General features: G+C 34.8%; 2 protein-coding genes across 2 annotated transcripts; one reads left to right on the top strand and one right to left on the bottom strand.

Annotated features, from left to right (window-relative positions):
* Nucleotides 1-1640: 1640 nt before the first annotated feature.
* Nucleotides 1641-13517, bottom strand: LOC125074160 (protein ERGIC-53). The gene is made up of 12 exons (XM_047685403.1): nucleotides 13304-13517; nucleotides 8587-8741; nucleotides 8116-8288; nucleotides 7671-7786; nucleotides 7364-7528; nucleotides 6916-7028; nucleotides 6400-6528; nucleotides 5584-5685; nucleotides 4730-4815; nucleotides 4373-4513; nucleotides 3806-3931; nucleotides 1641-3189 (listed from the first exon to the last, which is right to left on the bottom strand). Exons 1-12 carry the CDS (start codon nucleotides 13464-13466, stop codon nucleotides 3153-3155), a joined length of 1506 nt encoding a protein of 501 aa, XP_047541359.1. The 5' UTR covers nucleotides 13467-13517; the 3' UTR covers nucleotides 1641-3152.
* Nucleotides 13518-13814: 297 nt separating this feature from the next.
* On the top strand, nucleotides 13815-20243 carry LOC125074163. The gene is made up of 7 exons (XM_047685405.1): nucleotides 13815-14053; nucleotides 15018-15109; nucleotides 16407-16877; nucleotides 17234-17334; nucleotides 17698-17794; nucleotides 18725-18849; nucleotides 19045-20243. Exons 1-7 carry the CDS (start codon nucleotides 13920-13922, stop codon nucleotides 19267-19269), a joined length of 1245 nt encoding a protein of 414 aa, XP_047541361.1. The 5' UTR covers nucleotides 13815-13919; the 3' UTR covers nucleotides 19270-20243.
* The last annotated feature ends 2939 nt before the right edge of the window (nucleotides 20244-23182 follow it).

Here is a 23182-nt window from a genome sequence, read left to right on the forward strand (position 1 = left end):
TCTTGTTGTATTTTGTTAAAAACCCAATCCTAACATAAGAATAAATTTAATTTTGACTGAGTCGACGCAGTAATATTTCAATGTTCCACTTTAATGAAGTTTCAGACGCAAAAACGAAATATCTGCAACGTTCACTGTTATAGTTATCGAATTAGATGCTCAACCACGCACGGATCTACCATATGGCTTTTTGGGCTTCAGCCAAGACCCCCGTGGATTCAAGGGACCACAGCAAGTCAAAGTCAAAAATAGACGATAATGCGAAAGAATCCATAACTTTATTAAATTAAACAGATCGTATGGTTTGCAGCCCAGCGAGTCCTGCAATTAATCAAACCCATTCAATTAATTTAATTCAAGTCTACGTTCAGATATGTCTTAGATGGGTCCCTAAGTAGTGTTAGCCTACGGCCCCCTTAATTTACGGTCCGGTCCTGCTCAACCAGACAAACATGGTACTGAAAATGATCCAAAATCCGTGCCTAAAGTAAGTGCCGTGCACAAACTGGACGCGTTACTCCTTTCGCTTGTGTTCCTCTAATTGTGCCGTCATATACTCTTCTTGAGTAGTTAATCAAATCAATGGAGATAGTTAGGCATGTGTCCGATATATCGGAACTAATCAAGAATCGGATGTCATCCGAACATCAGATGTCATCGATTTGATGTTGACGAGTACCCGTTTTCACCGCATCTGATAAACTATGAATATTGTTTTGGACAAAGCATTCAAAGTACGATAACATTAAACTCATGAAACATTCACTATCTCTCTTTAACTTTACAGTAACCCATCTGTGAGAAAGAGATGAAGGGAATGTTAAACCGATTTCGATATCACATCCGTTTCATCTCTTTCTCACAAATCGTACGATGTTAAGTTAAACAAAGACAGGGCGACATCTGAAATCAAGTCACATCGAAATATACTCTATTCAAGTAGGCTTTTACACTTTTGAATCGTCATTTAACAAACTATTTAAAGTAAAGCTACCATCGGTTCGGAATGTAGATTCTACCGAGAAGAGCCGGTGAGAAAATCAATAGTCACTCTTTTTCAATATCTAAAAATACAGTCATGTTAGTTAAACACAATTATATATGTATGTTATGTCTCCTGCCTGGAAGTCAACGAGCATTAACTTCACGCTTTTTTATCACCATCGGATATCGGTCACGCCTAGAGGTGCCTACCGTGCACATGTCATGTCATTGCTCAAATAGCTTTACTAATTTTAGAATCATTTATTATAACTGTCAAGTATTGCTGACAAAATATAGGTTATATTCGATGGCTATCCAATGAACTTGCGGTATCTAGCGTGCTATAAATCTGTGATACAAACCAGTGCTATGTCCAGTGTCACTCACCAAATAATCCACCATTAAAAAGCACTCTACAGTTACAATAATTTCGCTGAAAATAATCTTCTTATATATTAATAGCGTAAGCAGATTTTTGTCCCAGGGATTATGGGACGATGGCTGCACATAAAAAGTCGGTTATTGTCTCATTCCGAAGAGCTCCAATTTTAGAGAGAAGATAATTGGTACGAAATTCAAAGACATCTTTTGAATTAACACGAAGTTTTCGGGAGACCCACTGCTTATAAACAAGGATCGGAAATAAAACAACGTACTGTGACAAATAATAAAATTTACTAAAAGAAATATATAAATATTTATTTATGTACAGATATATCACCCTTTCCTCAGTCACGCTGGTAAAAAAAAATTGAATCTCATCTCACTCTACTTACGTACAGACATTTTAACTCTTTATACATATAATAAAAATGCACTTTACATTTTTGATCATATACATTGAAAAACGCGAGTTTTGTTGACAAAATAATTACAAATACTCGAGAATCGTTTCGAGAACGTGTTGTTATCAATCGAAAAGTAAATAAACGTACAGAACAACGAATAAAAATAATACAACATACATTCTCATAAAACAAAAAACAAATGCCAATTTCACACAACCAGACTTTCAATTTTAATTATATTTAAAACAAAAAAAATATATTCTGACATTTAAACGACGCTCAAGTATTACGATATGCTTATTTTCTATATTATCGGAGGTAACAGTTAACAGAACTAAATCGTACCAGCGCCGCTCTGTACACGTCCACGTCGAATGAAAGGCGAAGCCACACTAAAGTCAGGTGTACGGACTGCAGTTCAGTTCAGTCGAACAGTGTTAGCGGATCGCGAAATCTAGTACAGTATATCGATGACTAGTGAATCATCTCGGCTCTAACATCACGTTGATATACTAAATTTAAATCGGGTGTTACTTCGAAGCGCAGCGACTTATATAATAATACTAGCTGAACCTGCGGATTTACACGCGCGAAATTCATAAAACACAAACTTCCAACACTCGATTTACCCCCTAAGGGGTGGGGTTTCGTTAAATCCGTTCTTAGCGGATGTCTACACCCCATAAGAAACCTACCTGCTAAATTTCAAGTTTGTAGGTGTTATAGTTATTTCGCTTTTATATATATAGATTATGTACTAAAGCGTTCTCCGAAACTCGCTTCATTTTCTGGTATAACTGTTATGTATATTATTAAAGATTTAGTATACGTCATTTCTGTCAAAGCAAATATATTCTCCCAAAAATCAGCATTCATTACACTTGAGCGTCCTCTCAGTCACTATAATCAACAATTACGCCTCTTAATGTCTAAATATCAAGAAAAATAATAATTCAAATGATATAATACATAAGTGTCTGCAAATATATAATTAGTACATAAAAAATAATTTGTGCAATATTAGGAGCTCGATGCGATACAGTCGACAAAAAATACCAAAAAAAAAAGTTTAAAAAGAAAAAATATTACACGTATAAATATATTACACTAATATTTTTTTTTTATGATATTGGTTGGCGGACGAGCATATGGGCTACCTGATGGTAAGTGGTCACCACCGCCCATAGACAAAGGCACTGTAAGAAATATTACAGTGTCTTTGTCTATAAATATATTTGTTTAACTAAAATATTTTAGCTATAAACTATTTTTGTTTATATTATGAACATTGTTTTGATACATACAAGCTAAGTGAACCTTATGGCTTCGTTAATAGATCTCAAATTCACACGTAAAGTACGTAAGTAGGTACACACACACTTAGAAGAACTTCTTAGCTTGTGCCTCCTTTCTTTCCCTGAAAAGAATAAATAATTAAATTACTACAGATATATATTTGATGATGAGGGCTTTGGGGCTCCAATATAAAAAGAAAAGGATCTATAATTGTCCCAAGTGTTACACAAGGCCCTCGAAATAAATAGCTATTATCGGTTCGCTAGGACCTGATTCAAAGAGAAACCGATGATATCACGCTGGCGAAATTTTTTTAAGTACAGCCTCGGGAGACAAATTTCAGCTTATTTTTACAAGTTCAGTTGAGACCTCGGAATCAGTGACCTGTGTTAGTTAGTCATTAGACCGACGAGGATATCATTTAAGTATATTTATTTTATTAATAGAGTTAGACGGTACACTTCTAAACTATCTACTACACCAAATCCTATTTCTAAACATTGTGTACAAGAGCTTTATCAGCGATAAGATCACTTTTGTAAGTGTTCTTAAATATTATGAACATTAAAGATAATTTGAGTTGATGTTGTTTGTGGCTGAGGGGGGGGGGCACTTGTTACGCACTTGTTGACATGACTAATTTCATGATTGGTTGAGTAAACCTAACCAACTCATTCTAGCATTTCTTTGAGAATTGCCACCATGAACACAGTTGTCAATATAAAAGATATACTTACTTATACAATCCGTAGAGGAACATAACAAGCAGCTGGCAGGTGATCACCACCAGCAGCGTCGTGGTGGACACGCACGATACCGTGGGACACATCGGCTGAGCTACCACGGGTGGGGCGGCCGCCACCCTGAACATAACATTTATTATTGGAATTATACCATCATATATGTGTATATCTTTTGCAATGAGAGAAAGAGTAAATATACATTTTGGATATCCATATTCTATGTAATTTATTAATAACTAAGGTATATTATCCTGTCTTATAAAAATGCATTTTATTCATGATTTATATAAATTTATTTATAATAGATATAACTACTTAAATCCATTAACCGACAACAATTTTAGTAACGTTCAAAACTTCACTAAAGTCTTATCAAAATCGGTCCAACCGATTAGGAGGACTTCAGCTACGAACGCGTACAGAAGATTGAGAAAAAAATATTGGATAATATCGCATTCGATCAGATGTCCCAAATACCCACGAATTATCTTTTAAGGGCTTTGGTTGTTTTGAATTTATATACTAAAAAAATAAAAGAAAAAGATGGCACATATATCTCACCTCTGCGCGACGCTCGCAACGGTCTGCTTGACCTGGTTCAGTCCATCTCGCATCTCGTTGAGCAGCTGCGGACTCGGAGCGGAACCCGCCCCGCCAGCCAGCAGCGTGTCAGACTTACGTGACACTTCGATCATGAAACCCCTGTTGACGTGACGTTTTATATAGTATTTATATTTAAATAATTAACTTCGTCTATTGACAGATTATGAGGTCCCAGGTTCGGATCTTGTTTTTCTATACAAAAATTATCAGTAGAAACCCGAAGTTATTAAAGCCATCTGACGTTTCAAACGAGTACTAAATGTAGGTAGTTCTGATACCAAACATCCTTCATCAGATACCAAATACAATACTTACTTTAACTCAGCAATCGTATTAATCATAATCTGGTTGTTAGTCGCCATCATTTCCCAATCCTGTCTTGTGATCGGTAGCGCTGGCATCTGGAAAATTTGTTAAGAAATATTTAATAATAATAATAATAACAATTTATTTCAAGTGACTATGACTCATTTTTATTGTTAGTGATACATATTACTTATCTCCTATGTTAGTGTACTAAAAACTATCAATAAATTGTAATTATGGTAGTAATCGCTGAACTAATCCGCTCGAAATAGCACAGCAATTACTAACATACTTACAGTCAAACCTATTTAAATAGATACTATGTTTCATGTTAGACCTAAGATGATTTGTTAACAGTTCTCCTATATCATGGACTATACTTAATTAATACACTTTTTCAATGTGGTAGGGCTTCGTGCAAGCATCTGGCTAGTTTTTTTTTTTTTATGGCATTGTTTGGCGGACGAGCATATGGGCCACCTGATGGTAAGTGGTCACCACCGCCCATAGACAAAGGCGCTGTAAGAAATATTAACCATTCTTCTTCAACTTGGGAACTAAGATGTTATGTCCCTTGTGCCTGTGATTACACTGGCTCACTCACCCTTCTAATCGGAACACGACAATACAGTGTACTGTTATTTGGCGGTAGAATATCTGATGAGTGGGTGGTACCTACCCAGACGGTGGTACATACCATCTACTCAATCAATATTCTATCGCGAAAAAACAATACTTTATAGAGTTGAGTGTTTTTACTATTAATGTGTGTTTTTATTATATTAGGTAGATTTTATATCCATGCGTTACAAGGTAATATAACCCAATTGGATTAGAACTTATGAAATTTTGGCTAAGCCTACCTGTGGAACCTGTCCGGGTTGAGTCGGCTGCAAAGGTTGCCCTTGAGAGTGGCTGTACACCGCTGTCAACATTGACAGTGAGTTCATTTGTTTCCCGATAACCTGAAAATAGATATTTCACTTATTATAAAATCATTATGAATGTTTGTCGTTTTACTGAACTTTAGTATTTATAAAGCATGCTCTCTTTTTATTTGATTATAATAGGACCAATGTTAATGTTTATGGTAAACAAAAGGTGTAAATTTTGAATTAGCCTGATATATATTACAGAAACACTTTACACGCTTTTCAATGTTCTAAATTTACAGCAAGTGAAGCTAAAAACCTAATCTGAAACATGTTATATCTTCTCGTACAAGTTTTATTTATATTTAGTATTTTTTTTAAACTAGCCGAATGGCCCATTGTTCAAACCCAGGCAAGCATCACTAAATTTTCATGAGCTTAATTTGTGTTTACAATTCATCTCGTGCTCGGCGGTGAAGGAAAACATCGTGAGGAAACCTGCATGTGTCTAATTTTAACGAAATTCTGCCACATGTGCATTCCACCAACCCGAGAGCCTTCTGCCACCTTCTACTCAATTGGGAGAGGAGGCCTTAGCCCAGCAGTGGAAAATTTTTGTGTGGGAAAAAAATATAAAAAAACATCTCATTGATACATATTTAGATATCTAAGAAAATATTGGGAACTGATTTTCCCAAAGTTGGTGGCACATTTCCGTTGAAAATGTTTTGGGCAGTGGCGACCACTTATCACTAAGTGGTCTATTTACCAGTCCACCCATCTATGCCATTACAATTATGTACATACCTCATCAACTTTCTTGTGTAGATCTCTCATAACATCCTGTATCTGTCCTAATCCTTGGAAGATCTGACGCAGTTCCCTCTGACCGTCAGATTCGAACCAATCATCGAACTCTCCTTCCTTATCACGCACCTGGCGATAGAAAGAGATACATATATATCAATCGGCCACAGCCTGAACATAGAAATATGAATGATTTATCCCAAAGAAAACCAGAGTTGTTGTCACTGTGCAGAGACTATGTTGTGGTTTATAGGCATTAAACTTTCTTGTGTTTAATTGATCTTTGAGTTGAGTCTTACATCGTGAGGGAAAACTTCATATCTTGGATGAGTGAGCCACATTTGTATCCACCAAACCGGAGAAACATAGTGGAATAACCTCCAAAATACTCCTTCAAAAGACAGAAGGCCTTTGTCCAGTAATTGGGCTCCAACTTTTAGTTACTTGAAGAAGTAAAACAGATAAAAACACTTCGCCAACGGACACATCAAATGAAAAGTGTATTGAAAAACATACTTCATCGGGATGTTCCTTCCTGTACTCTTCCTTCTGCTGCTCGAGTTTCTGCTGGTATTGCTGGTACTCCTGGGACAGTTTCTGCTGTTCATCGTTGCTGATCTGCTGACCACCTGAAGTCACAATCAATCAACGACTTATGCAATTGTTAAATTTTATTTGTAATAAGTCATCTTAAACGTATTTTTAAAAACAATTGAGTCCCACAGAACTTCTTACAACAATGTTGAGCTATGTGTCTTCTCTAATTTAATATGAATGAAACAACAGGATAGGAGTACTTACATATACACATACATATCCAGGACCTTAACATGGTGGCGGTCAATCAACCCACCATGTTACAAAAGTAGCACAAGGAGTAGGAGGTAGTAAGCTGACATCAAAAGTCCAAAGTAGACTTTGCTGATCCTAAATAATGGTAGCCAATGATAGTGGTAGTACTCACCGGCCTGTTGCGTGGAGTACAGGGACGACGTGAGGAGATGTATGACGTCGTGGTCATCAGCCAGGCCTCCTGTAGCGGCCGAAAGACCGAAGTAACCTCCACGAGGGAGCACCACGTTCTCCGCACGGAAACACAGTTCATAATCTGCCTCGTTGTTAGTGAGACCTGAAGTTACATAAATGATATATAAAATTACAAAGATATGGTTTTTAATATTGGTGGTACCAATATCCAGTGGCAATGGCATGCTAGTCCAAAATCCTACCACCAATTCAAAATGATGACATATATGGTACAGGCAACTTACCATTGTGGAAGTAAACTGTGAGGGTGTTCAAGTAATATTCAACGCGAGCGCGAGTCGGGAACGGCTTGTTACGGAAGTCCCGGAGACAACCGGAGAGAAGCTGAGTGGTACCATCACTGAAACAAGTTAATAATTTACATACCATATATTTTGGGGGACTGGAGTAGGGTACAAGATATGGTCGGTAGGGTGCTAATGGGAGTCATAAGCAATGACGGCAACCTCGATATCTTATCCCCTCATGGCCCCATTCAACCACCAATCTCTTCTCTCTTGTGTGTGTGTCTGTATGGTGCCTATACTGTATAAGTCATTGCTACATATAAGTACATTAATTTGACTTCATAATTATTTATAGATGATTCAATGAACAAATTTTAAAGAACCCACCAAGTAAAAGTCATAATGTTTTTATACAATGAAATTAAGAAGACAATCGACCTACCTCTTGTGATCGAAGTTTTTGGTACCATCGTTCAACACAGCCATGATATAGGGGTTGTTGTGTTTGTTGTCATTGTCGAACGAATCGAAGATGACCGCGAGACCGTTCCACCGGTCTGACGAACCGAACACCTCACCGGTGTAGTCGCCTCGTTGCGTCGTGTACCAGAAAGCCTGAAGAAAGGTATTTCAAATTAAGAGATAGACTGGCATCTGAAAGTCGGAACTGGACGTGGTCAATACATTGCCATCCATTGAAACAAAGATGATCCTTGCAACTAGCCCACCCTTAAACATACCAGCACATTAATATTTTGCAGTACAATCTTTTGGACGACAAGTTCCTCACACGGATCTGCTCAAAACTACAGAATAATGTCCCTGCGGCCTGTTATAGAGACCGATATATTTCAATAACATCTTGTAAAGTAATAATTCCTGTCATTGCGATGATATATGTTCATTAACTTACCAAACCATCAGCTCCGATACGACCTCGCCCGGTGACCTTGAACATGATGTCCACTTCCCACCAATCAAAGCCGATCGGTTGCTTCGTCCATATCGCACCCTTCTGGCTCCTGAGAGACGGCGCCAGACGGACACTCTCGCCAGACGCTATTGCATCTGAAAATTATACGTTCACTGTTAAAATCTATATAAATACAGTTATAGACATCAAGAAATCTTAAGGAAAATTTAAATTTGCATAATTTAAACTTAATCAGTTCAAATTGACTTGAAATAATTCTTCTCGTATGCGGCGGTGAAGGAAAGCATCACGCGAAATACTGCATGTAACAGATTTTTTATGCGATATAGTGTTGGCGGTCTGGTTAAATGGGCTACCTGATGGTAATATGGTGCTTAGTATTTGGTACAACATAGACATTGGTGCTACAAGAAATAATTATCATTCGCCACATCACGAATGGTTAACAACCTTGGGAATAAAGTTGTTATATCTGCAGATACACTCAGTCACCCTTCAAACCTATCTGGTATAAGAATATATGATGACTGAGTGACAAAGTCCTTCAAAGAAATAAAATGAAAAAGTTGCAATTCTGCAACATAAGACCATAAATACCGCAACGTGAAATGAAATAAACTCGCCCATAAAAGGAGCCCAGCAGTAAGACATACAAAGACTAACAATTTTTGAAGTCTTATTTCTAGCTATTAATTTGTACCGGAAATATATTAAGTTTAGATAAAACACAGAACATAAATGACGATATAAAAATATTGAATACGAATTAAAGAACTTCTCTTGTAATCTATTTTAAAAAAAAACTAAAGATATAAAGGAATATTTCTTATCTGACGAATTTATGACATATTAATCTCTGTAATTTATTAATCTTAAGCCTTTTACTGGCACGTTTAGCGGCTTTGCTCGCGAAATATATCTAATTCGATAAGACACGCGTTACGTATTCGATTTTATCGAAATCTTCACGAATATGGTTTCCAATATTGGCATATGTTCTGAGCGATTTGACCAAGTCTGCCATTCTTCAGTGAGACCAGCCAATTGCGTGGGATATTATAGTGAATAAGTGTGTACGCAAATACAAGTGCACTTTAAATCCCCTTACTTTCATTACCGACGGTTTTACGTGGTCTCCGAGGCACAGGAATATACACACTGGACACTTCCAACTTCTGGCTACAGGGAATATATCGACAGCAAGACCTTTTCATTTCATATTCTACCTGTCCCTGTCTAATACTAGTCTTGTCATCTTTCTCTCACTTTCTTATAGTATGTGGGAGTTTCTCTTGGTAGTAGGGCTTTGTGCAATCAGATATTCTAACGTCAAACAGCAGTACTCAGTATAGTTGTGTTCCGGTTTAAAGGGTGAGTGAGCCAATGTAACTACAGGCACAACATCTTAGTTCCCAAGGTTAGTGGCGTATCGGTGATGTAAAGAATGGTTAATATTTCTTACAACACCATTGTCTATGGGCGGTGGTGACCACTTCCCATAAAAAAAAGAATGATTTCGTGAAAAGGGACGAAATAGTGTAACAGGAAGACAGTTAACAGTCACATGGTTCCATGTTATGTTATGTCCTGAACATGTTAATGTTGCTTATTAATAAAGGTGAATCAGTTTATTACACATAACAAATAGGCTATATCTTATGGTACTACCTCAACTACAGTACATTTTTAAGGAAAGAAAGTACTAAAACTATTGGGAATTGGTATCTAAGACGATGGAATTTCATACAACAATACTTTAATGCAAGCATCCTTGCTTTGTGCAAGCTTGTACCCATCAGATATTCTACTTCCAAGCAGCAATACTTTGTAATGTTCAATGCTGGTTAGAAGGGTGAGTGAGGCAGTGTAAATCCAAGGGTAAGTCGCATTGGCGATGTAACAAATTGATATTTCGGTATGCGGGGTGACCACTTTACATAAGGTGCCATAAGTTGTCCGCTCCCCTACCAATACTATAAAATAACATCTGTATCTGTTCGTAGGTAACTTTCCCTTTATTAAGACCACATACCATCAATATTTTGCAGTCAGCCTACCTGTATCATATAAAAACAAAACGCCACATGAACCAGTATAAACTATTTGTTTCATCAGACAGGAGTCGAACTATATAGACTACAGTATAAGTACACTACATTACTTTCTATCTGAAAGTATTTTTACCGATAAATATTAACAAAGGCACAATTGACACACTTTAATATGCTGTTAAAACATATTTCACTTAAAAACAATTAGTGATATTAACGCTTACTTGATACTTTTATGCTTGACAAGCGATTATTATTTTCAATAGCAAAAAGTTAGAGTCTAGAACAGCTTGCGTCATAAAATATAACATATTAAGCATAAAGTGTGCATAATTTACTTAGTCACCGAGTATGGATTTGCAAAATTACAAAACAAGCTAAATATTTCAATTTTAAACCTTATTTCCATGTTAATAAAGATCAATGTATGAAATTACAAATTTGACATTCTTTGTAACACATATTTTATTAGCGATGTGATAATTTATTTAATCAAGAATTATAAATATTACTATGGGTTAAATGATAAATATTTGCCATATATAATATATTATTCAATAGGCATACTCTCATTACAGTAGCCACCATAACATGAACTGCCTCATTGGTCTGGTGGCTGTGTCCTAGGTTCAAACACCAGATTACGAAAAATAAAAAGCTATTGAGGGACTGCCATTCTATAATATTATATATCGATAAGTTTGCACACACAATATAGGTTTCGCTTGAGAATGGGCAACGAAACAAAAAAAACACCTAGATACATAAAACCACTTTTGAATCATCATATTACACTGGTGGTAGTAGCTTTAAATTTAATTCAAAATTAAATTTAAAGCTACCACCGGTTCGGAAAGTAGATTCTACTGAGAAGAACCGGCAAGAAACTCAGTTGTTACTCTTTTCCACCATTTTAATAACAGAGTATGTCAGTAAACAACAATTTTTTTTTATATATCCTGCCTAGAAGTCAATAAATACTACGTCCACACTTTTTTATCTTTAATATAATCATCATCTACCATTATTTGGTATTTCTGCTTGATATTGGTCTATCTCAAGGGCTGGTTGATCACCAGGAGATTGTAACTAATATTATAATCTAGTTTATTGGTATACTTTCAAGGAATCAACACAAAAATTTGCATGCATATTGTCATGGTTATTGAAATATTAATGTACATGTAATGTTGTTTAATTTTAACTCGCCCAGCATTTTTTACAAATTTTTTTGCCCAGTTGATGTTCTGGGTCTTTTAAATGGGTTATTTATATGACAAAAGGCAAGACATGCATGAGCTAAGATGTTATGTCCTGCGTGTCTAAAACTATACTGAGTCACTCATATTTTCCCCAGAATACAGCAATGCCATTGACAGTAGATTAACTGATGCATGTTTGGCACCTACTCAGAAAAATCTTACCACAACTTGCATACGGCCTTAATTCTATTAATACAAATTTTGTGTATAATTTACTGATACTGCTTAATTACATTACTTAAGTATTTAATCATCATTAATGTTAAACTGAGACATTAATTTAAAATATACTTGGATGACTAGTAATAAATAATACAGAAACAATCGTAACAGTGTTGTGGAGAAATGTTTAAACCCACAGACACAGTAGTAAAATTAATCAAGATTAAATGGAAACAATAACTGTTTTATTATACAAAATAAATACCATGTTACTACATAAAATTATTTATAAGTCTGTTCAAAACTAAATAATATACAAAAATAATATTAAGCGTTGCTCTTAAACAATTAAAAAGTTATTAAGCTGTAAGTCCCCTCAATTTTGTGGAATTTGAACCAATAAGAAATCTCTTGGCTGCATTAGGACCAATGACTGCTTAGCTTAATTAATGTGATTTATAATATAATTAATGTGATTTATTTTTTTTCCAATAGTAATTACCTAATATAATAAAGATAACTATAAATAAAATGTTTGCTATGTAAAGTATTTGAAGCTATTATTATTGGCACTGAAGGCTACTCATTATTACAATGATTTTAAAATATTAAATTATGTAGGTATACATTCATGAAATAATTATTGTATTAAAACTTTGGTTTAAGTCAATGAATGTCCTTGAGTATCTTTGTTGAAAGTATAAAGACGTTATTTTGTTTAAAATCATACAGGATTTATCTATTAAAACTAGTTTTATTTCAAATAAATTTTAATTTTCCAACATGTCTTAAATTAACATTTTAAAATGATTATTAAGATGAATAACTATATTAGTGCGTATGAAACGCGTAAATTATTTAAAACTATATTTATCATTTAATTCAAGAATCGATTTAAAAATATTAACAAAAAAAAAAAGTCATCAAATCCACGAGTGCTGTCGTGGAACCAAAAACGATAAACTGACAACAGCACTTTACTCTCTCGCACTCGTTCTAGTTCGTATATTGCTATCTTTTTTACACGTGACAAATATGACTGACGTGTCTCTGTCAGACGCGAAATACCGTAACAACAAGTTATTTTTATTTTAATATGCCTTTTTTATAACACAAAAATCATCAATACGATTATGGGACACACATAAAATACGAATTAACAAGACCAGATATTAACCATACGGTTGTTACACAGATTTATTTTAAGAAAACATCACTTACTTCCTCCGTACTCCCAGAAGGGTACAGATCCATCTTTTTGCGCTAAATACGGCGGTTTAAATGAAAATTTGTATTCAAATCTTTTGTGGACTGTCTGAGAATTAGAACTCACTAAACCGCTTAACACTGTGCACAATAATAAAATTAAACCGATGGTAGACATGTCGACAGCCCAGGTGACGACAATCTCGAATAAAATGTTCAACAGTAACTGTCAAATTATTTGGCAAATTGACGTATTGACGATACAATGTGGTTGTGGTGTGGGGATAATATCGTAACGTTTAGTTATTGCTATTGTTATTTTAGTTTCAGTTATATTTGTTATTATCAAAAAAGTTTTTTTTATGAATATGAATTATAAAAAATAATTATTAAATTATAATATTACTTTCTAAAGTTCAAAATTAATTAGATTTTTTTTATATTATCACACTCATACCTGATACACGATAGTAGGTACGATAGGTGACAGTTTAACTTAACTCATTTTTGTCAAGTACCGGCAACTTCAAATGGAATGCAAAAGTGTATACGATAAATTAGCAATTCAGCACAATATTATTTATTTTGAAAATAACTATTTACAAAATTAAAACGAATTCCATTATTGAATATGTCTGCATGCAAAAATCCAAAACCCGAGCTAATAGCCATATATCGCCTTGAGTTTTATAAAAAACAGAATAATTGGAAACTAAGTCCAACCCGTAAAGAGAGGAAATCATGTGGAAAATCTTCAGAAAAGAAGTAAGTCGATATTTAAACATACGTTGTAACGCTAGAAGTGATAAGAAGCGAAATTTAAATTGCATTTACTCATTGACGATGTTAGGTATACGAATATGCTAGTTTTCGACTAATTACACTTGTAATTAAGTTTGTGTAAGATATTTTGTGCGTGACTGTGGTGTTCGGTGGGTTTTTTATGTCTTTAATTATATTTTATAAAGTTAGTTTAGACTTTAGAAAATATTTTGATACAATACTTGAATATTGTTCAAGGAAATCTTCCATTCTCTAAACTTAAGATAATAAAATGTATTTCTTGCTATAAATAACACTATGTGCTTAAGATATTTTAAATTTTGAATTTATAATTATTTATATTGCATATATTTTATGTACATTTTGAGTATACATAAAAGATGCCTCAAAAATCAGATAAAGTATTACTTAATAATGAAAAATTTTTAAAAGTTGAACTTTTTTATTGATAACAGAAATACTGATAATAAACTAAGATCCTTATTGTAATTACATCATAAAAATAGGAACCATTTATGGAAAGCATACATAGACCTATACAAGATTAAACCTTGTCTTTATTGTCTCACACAATTCAACTGTTCTATTTAAGTCAATTTAATAAATTATAATTGTAAAACAGACATTGAATACCTTAAGAACTTGCTAATTGATACAATTATTTTCTCATTTAATTTGGAATTGTATAGGAATATACAAGACACACATTGATTTTAATACATAAAGATCTCTGATATGGTCTAGGCCTCTGGTGGTACCACTCAACAACTGTTTTCTGCTTTGATTGAGCTAATTAATAACAGGCACAGGAGATATACCATTTTAGATCCTATGTTGTAAAGAAAATTAGTGATTAGAGATCGCTTACCATCTATCGGAGAGTCACAACTACAACTAAAGTATAATTTTTTTTAAATTTGCCTTAAAAGCAATGATTCAATTTCAGAAAAAACCTGAATGTGACTTATGATCTTGACCATCATGATGTAGCTGAGCGATCAGATCCACTCAATGTGGCCTTTGTAGATTCTGACTCAGGTATTTTATTTTTTATTTTATCATATCCCTTACTTTTAATCCTATGTTTATGACGCTACGGCTACAGTATCGCTCGAACGTTTGTATTACATTAACAGCCAATGCGGGTTGGTGGATAAACATGTGGCAGAATTTCGTTGAAATTAGACACATGCAGTTTTCTTCACGATGTTTTCCTTCACCGCCGATCACGTGATGAATTATAAACACAAATTAAGCACATGAAAATTCTGGATATCATCGGTTAAGATGTACGCGTTCTAACCACTGGGCCACCTCGGTTGATTTGTATTGTGCTGTCAGAATCATATAGCAAAACACAAATATGTACACGCCGCTCGACGCCACAATGTTACGAATTGCATGTCTAAACGTATCGCAATAACGCAAGTCTTCACCTTATCGTGACAATGTGGCCGCAGCATGTATGAGTAGCTTACGAGTCATCGGTGCCTATCCACTTCAGTATCGACCTCTCGAAAGTCAGTTAGATATCTGATGAAGAACTCGCTTATTACGTCACCTGCTATATACCAACGAAAATTTAAGCTGACTTTGATTAGCGATTCAAAAACTAGGAGCTAGGTATGAAACGGCTTATTGAGATCTGCGCCAAAATAATTTCTATATTCTATAACTAACTTTAACAAACTTTTACAACAAACCTGTAACTCAGCGTAATCGAAGGTAGTTTATCTCAAAATGGCGATATTTTGGTGGTTTCTCTAGTGTTACAAATGTTTATAGGTATATATTCACTTAATCTTCCCGGTGATTCTTGTTTAACATTTCACTGCTTGGTGGCAAGGCTTTGTGCAAGCCCATCTGGGGAGGTACCACCCACTCATCAGATATTCTACCGCCAAACAGCAGTACTCAGTATTGTTGTGTTCCGGTTTGAAGGTGAGTGAGCCAGTGTAACTACAGGCACAAGGGACGTAACATCTTAGTTCCCAAGGTTGGTGGCGCATTGGTGACGTAAGGAATGGTTAATATTTCTTACAACGCCATTGTCTATGGGCGTTGCTGACCACTTACCATCAGGTGGCCCATTTGCTCGTCCGCCTACCGATATCATAAAAAAAAATCCTTCCAGTTTCCTTAAAGCCTCCCTCTTAAGAAAACTTATTCTCCCAATGGTATATATAAGAGGAATAGTTTATCGAGTCACTTTACCTTACGATGATTTTCTCCAAGACCATGAGATGAATTAGAAACATGAATTTGGCGTGTGCTTCAACTGAACCATCTTGGCTCTTCCACAGGGCCATCTGACCTACTATTACTCATATTTCAGACAAAACCACACAAACTAAATTATTGCCAGTATATTCTGATCAAAGAAATAAGGAGCTTTCACAGGAATGGCTCGAACCAGTTAACATTTGGCCAAGAGCTCTGCCTTCGGAAGATCCACCGAAATCTTCCACGATTGAAAAGGAGAAGAGTTTAATATGGAACATTCAAACAGATAGTAATGATAATTTTGTAGAAAGAATAAATTCTACCCAAAAACTTAAAACTTGTACTCGTAGGAGATTAGAAGAGTTACAGAAAGCAGCAAGATCAGAAGAATTCACGATAGAACAAGCGAACAATGAAGGAGACGCTTTTAAAGATGATTACCAAGAGGGTTCAGAATTAAAAACTTCGTGGGTAGATAGAAATGTTGATTCGAAATGGAAAGCGGAATGCTATCAAGAATTGCCGACGGACGCTGGAGCTGTGTTAGATTCTGGACACACAGCTCAAGATATTTGGACGCAAGGTATTTAAGACTCTTTTATTACTTATTAGCTCTGGTTTAATATACACGATTTTTAGACATGGCTCTTTAGAAAAACAATACATCTATGGTCGAAAGGTTAGGTGGTCATTTTTACTCGCTGGTTTAACTCTTTTTAGAGACGGACTTGCACCAAGCACTACCACCTAGTTACTGTTGATCAATATCAAGTCAATATTCTTATCCAAGTCCCAGGTTTATCTACATTTTAAACTTCATTAATATCAGTTAAGCGCGATCGTGTAACTTTGGTTGATAGTTAACGTTTTTTTTTTTTATATGGCACTTAACGAGCAATATTTGTAGTAGGTATGTCAGCCGTTTGTTTTGTACCACAGCACCAGAAGCGGATGTACCAGATGGGTTCGATTATCCTGATGTCATTAATCCAGAGGATTGGAGACCTCGACTAATGGACGGTGGTCATTGGACATCAGAGGTAAGCGACACATTAATGTCTTACTTGGTAAATGTCTCTCATACGGCGAAGGTGAAAAGTTTAATGCGTCAAATTGCTTAAATGCGGATCGGCGGATTAGAAGTTTCTAATTTCACTGGGAACATGCAAATTTTCTCCCGATAATTCTTAGTATCGAAGTATCGGTCATGTCGAATTTGACGATTTGACGCCCGTAGGATTATAAATGAGACCCGACGTTGCTACACAAACGTCGGCGTCGGCGAAGAAGTCGAAACCTGTCAGAAGGTCATCATAATTATACTTGATGAGATGTCATGAAGGGATTTCGCGCATGCGGACTCGTTGTGTGTAACTCAACTGAATGAGTACGCGTGTCCGCAGCGCTCGTGCGAGGGCTCGGTGGACAGCGAGGGCGAGTTCGTGCGCGGGGCGCACGCCGCGCCGCACTCCTCGGAGGCCGAGCTCGCGCTGCCCGCCGGTGAGCGCCGTGTGATTACATATTCGTCGACATTTTATTATATATATCTCTGCTAGTGTGCCTGGTTTGTGTTACTGTGCATGTGCATATACCACCGTTTATATTTCGTGTTGATGTGTGAGCCAGTACGGACGCAATGGACATAACATTTTAAATCTCGTCGATGGTCGTAGTATTATATTAAGAAGCGATTTTTGCTTCTTGTGGCTGACCACTTATCACCACGACACCTCCATCCTTCCAATTAAAGTTATTTATTTGATATAAAGTCACATAGTATAAGAATGGATCAGTGTTTTTTAAAGCACTACAATAAATCAGTTACTTAGCGAGCCGAAGTTAAATTAAATCAGATTTCCAGATTAATTAAATTCTGTTGGTATACTTTTGGTGTGTTAACAAAAACTCGACAAAGATGCCATTGGAAAAGTAGATGATGTTTTGAGAATTATGAAAGGCTTTCGACTAAGTACAACACGAGTCTATCATATTCAATATACTACATGTAGACGTGAATCAGTGACACAAAATGAGTGCAGTTTTACAAAATCTACAATCGTATCCCTGATTTGTTAATTGTGCAATAAAATGCAAACAATTTTCACAGAAATTATAAGTATGGGATCTTCCAGGGGTTAATTTTTGGTGCATTACACTTTCTTGTTTATATAAATAACTAAATTGAGAACAAGACATTTTGGTAATAACAATTTAAAGATTGGATAAATAGAGCTTAAGCTGCTTTTATTTTATTATATAATAAATTATTTGTATTTACGACTATTATTATAAATATACATATATATCATAACGAAATATGAAGCTTTTCGGTATTCCATTGTGTGGTAGAAAGCTATCCGTATCAAAATTCACCTTCCCTGCTAGTGTGGCCCTCTTGACATCAAAACATATGAATTAACATAAGTGCAGGTTTGAACACACTGGACGTGAGTTTCTCATCATTGTCGCGACTGTCGTCGTCGCAGTTGATGGTCGCCGCACGTCTGCACTCGCGCGTGTTGCGCAGACTGCTGCTGGAGAGCGAGCAGAGACAGGTGAGATAGCTAGTTGTCTATTTGGTGTTATAAATAGGACTCTCGCACATTTTCTTCAAAAAGTTATAACATACTAGCAGGCTCGGCAGACTTTGTCATAAGAGAGGAGCTGGGAGCTGGAAATCAAGGATAGTATGTTTTTATGAAACATAATAACATAATGTGTGTTAAAAAACCTTATTTTTGATGTTATAGAAATTAAGAAACATGGCTTCTATGAACAGCATCTCCGGGGGCAGTTTTGATGAATACCCCACGAGGGACATCGGCCTTTACGACTCGGGGAGTAGAGACAATAGTTGCGTGAATAGACATATATTCTATAATGATGTATTCCTTGCTGGTTCCTATAAGAATGTCTGTGCTGAGGAACGAGGAAGAGGGAGGGGGAGGCTGAATGAAACCTCCCTATGGAGATAAGGCGTTTATTCATTCAACTTACAAATGTCCAAAATCTGTTTATCTGGTAGTACGTTCAACTATTTCGGTTGAATTTATTTTTGATGAGCATTGGATTTATGAGCCCAAATTTATATAGAAGTAAAAGATTACTTAAATTAATAGTGAAATAGTTTTTTTTGTTTTTTTTTTTTATGTTTACAGTACATCTGTTTTCTCATTCTGTAAAAGAAAAGTTAAATTCCAATAAAAAATGATTTGATTATTTGGTACGGACAGCAAAAATATTGATTACCTAAGTAATTGCTAAAATTTCGTTAAATTATTAATTACATTATATTGTCTATAATTAAATTAATTTTGTGCACGTTTTGGTATTATTAAATTAGCTTATGCAAATATAAAAACTTATTTCGTTGATCCTCATACTAAAGTTGTCACTTTCGGTAATCGTTTAGGCTTAAAAACTGTTTTTCGAACCGTATAAGATATGACAGAGATGTGAATAGCGTGCAAGTGAGATAGCATGATATATGTATAATCATTTTATTGACAAATTTGAATTTGTTATCACCTAAAACGAATTCAATGCGACACAAGTCGCAAATATGTAAATTAAAAATGTTTACAAAACACTAAGAAATTTAAAATCGAATAAGCTACATATTATCTAAAATAGCTGTTTACATTTGGTCTCTGCGCACGCGCATATTCCTAACAAAGTTTATGTTATTGACAAGTTAAGACTGATTTTCCATATTAGTAATAAATAAATACTTAATTATAAACGATATCTTAATAATGCAGTTCTGACTTTTGAGAGTCAGAGGTCAGTTATACCGAAAATAAACAATCAAGTGTAATCTCAAGGTCAGTTGTTGTATATCAAGGTCAGTAAAAGGTTAGTTAGCAATATTTTTACTTAAATAGGCTTTTATATCAGGCCCTAGATACATAGTATAAGAGGTCACGAATAACTCTCTGGGATGTTCAAAGTGTTTTTATCAACATTTTGGTTTGTTTAAAGTTTCAAAAACCACTACTTTTTAACAACTTTGAATATACTTGAGCTTACTATACTCAAATGCTTTGTCCGTCTGTACACATCGTATAATTATTTCATACAGCAAATTGTTATGTGATTGTCTAACCCACAGTATTAAAACTATTAGCAAGCTTCAACCCCGTCTGGGTAGGATCTACCACTCATGTGTTCTACCGCCAAACATCAATACCAGTATTGATGTATTCCGGTTTAAAATGCGAGTGAGTTAGAACTGCACTCATAAATAACATAACATATTAGTTCCCAAGGTTGGTGGCGCATTGATGATACTTAGTATGATAAGTATTTCTTACAGTACCATTGTCTATGGGCGTGTGACCATATCAGATGACCTGTCTGTCAATCCGCCGACCAATACATATAATATAAAGACCTTCTATATATAAATAAATATATAAGAGGCATCTGTCAAATTAAACGATTTTTTCAAAGTAGAAATTAAATATACAAATACTATATTATATAAAAAATTATAAGTGTTAGATAATTTTATATATAAGCGCCATCTATTGGTTTAAATATATAAACATTTAGAAGCAGGACTTATAAACAAAAAGTGATAAAGTATTATATGTTTGACAACATATAATAACAGTGAATAGAGATTTTAACCAAATATATATTAAATATTATGGTCGAGTCAATAGTTACTTGTTTAGTAATCTACCGCCAACCACTAACAATTTGTAGATCGGTGTTAAGTTATATTTAAAATTAAATGTCTATTACAAGTATACTCAACATTCACACATAGTATCGTGATAATTTGATTTTAAGTTATGTCATAAAATTAAAAACAAACGTATGAAGATAAAGTAACTAATTTAGAATCTGAAAAATTAGTATGTTTATCGAGGCAGTGTAAATTTTATCAACATTTTGAAAATTAAGTAACCGAAAAGTCCGTTTAAATAATTAGTAACCGTATATCCCCTGCGCCTGTACTGAGAGTACGCCTGTACAGCCGCAGGGGATACAACGTCTTAATGTTTGGCAACGCATTGATACTGTACTGTTACCAATGTCTATAATGACGGTTCGTCACGTGACCTCAGTCTATTTGTCCCTGTCTGTCATCTGCGATATGAAGAAGACAGCATTAAGTCAATTAATTTATTGCTAACGCTAAAGTAACACAATAGCGACAGTTAAATCTTTATTCTTAGTATAAATTCGAAAGAGAGTATGTTTGTTTGTTTCACGATTTAACTGCTTAACTAAGTTATGAAATTTTGCACTCATACTGTTAGAGGTACAGAAAAACATCGAGTGTTAGATATCTGACCCGCTCCCCCCTTAACCCCCTAACAAGGGCTGTAAACCAAATTGTCATGAAAAAAAAACTAATGCTTTTTAAGTCCTGTTATAATTTTTGTGTTATAAAAATGTTGGACAGTAGATCTGTACAATGTTTATAAGTAAAGCAATAGGTATTATTATAAATATATATATTTTTCTAAATTTACTCCCAAGACTGATTGTAGCCAAATAAAAGAATAAAGTTGATTTTAGATTCTTTTAAGATTTATTTTGTTTAAGTTAAATACTGTGATTGCATGCCGATTTAAAATTATAGTTTTTGTATTTTTTGATAATAAATATTATTACTTATGTAAAAATTAGATTGTTTTATTTATTCTAAAATGATTGCAGTGGGAACACTGTTGGGATATAATTACAGACTTGAGAGTTAATATGTGAATTATTTGAGGACATTCTTAATTGGGCGGACCTTATATCACAGGTTGACCCGCTGTCTTCTTTAATCATTTTGCCCCCAAACAATTATACACTTTTATTAAGTTAACTATTTAATTATTAGTCTCAATTAAGTATTAATTATTTTAAAAAAAAAATCCAGCAGAGACCCAACTCTAACATACCCCCTTCTGGCGTACTATGTATAATAGATACTAGAAATATAACTTATCCAAAGACTAGAATTTAAACATAGACAAATTTACTACTTTTTAATGATTTGATCCCTAAAAAAAATGTTTTCCATATTTTAGAAAAAATGCACAGTATTTGTTGACGTTACTTTTTGCAGATTCAGTTTTTAGTCACCCAAGTTTTATCTTCTCAACTAATTTAATACATTTTCAAATTACAAATCAAATTCTATGATTGCATGAATTAAATTATATTTGATTAATATAAACTCTAATTAAAATGTTGGAAAATAGTGAGTTTTTTTTTTTTATGGCATTGGTTGGCGGACGAGCATATGAGCCACCTGATGGTAAGTGGTCACCACCGCCCATAGACAAAGGCGCTGTAAGAAATATTAACCATTCCTTACATCACCTATGCGCCACCAACCTCGGGAACTAAGATGTTATGTCCCTTGTGCCTGTGATTACACTGGCTAGTGAGCCAGTGTAATCAAGGGTGAGTGCACCCTTCTAACCGGAACACAACAATACAGTGTACTGTTATTTGGCGGTAGAATATCTGATGAGTGGGTGGTACCTACCCAGACGAGCTTGCACAAAGCCCTACCACCAAGTAGAGTAGAGTTTGAACAAAAGTGCTTTTATGAGTACATTGTTCTGTAATATATCGAGAGGTATATAATAATACTGAAGCCTTTAAATGCCTTACTGGTGGATGAAAGCCTCCCTTAAGATAATTTGGACCTTATTTCAACACGCTTCTTTAGTGAGCTTATGGAATAGGACGTATCCCTTAACCATCGAACGAAAATCGCATTTTTTTTATCCACTAAACTTGGCTCTGGAACGAAATTCGGACAATTAATAATCATTACATTCCTTTAAAAAAAAGTTAGGCAAAATGAAACAAAACGTTTCAGTCTTAAAAGTTTATTACAAATCTCCAACAAGCACTGAGATTCCAAACACACAA

Source organism: Vanessa atalanta, chromosome 27 (genome assembly GCF_905147765.1).
Source record: "Vanessa atalanta chromosome 27, ilVanAtal1.2, whole genome shotgun sequence".
NCBI classification, from domain to species: Eukaryota; Metazoa; Arthropoda; class Insecta; order Lepidoptera; family Nymphalidae; genus Vanessa; species Vanessa atalanta.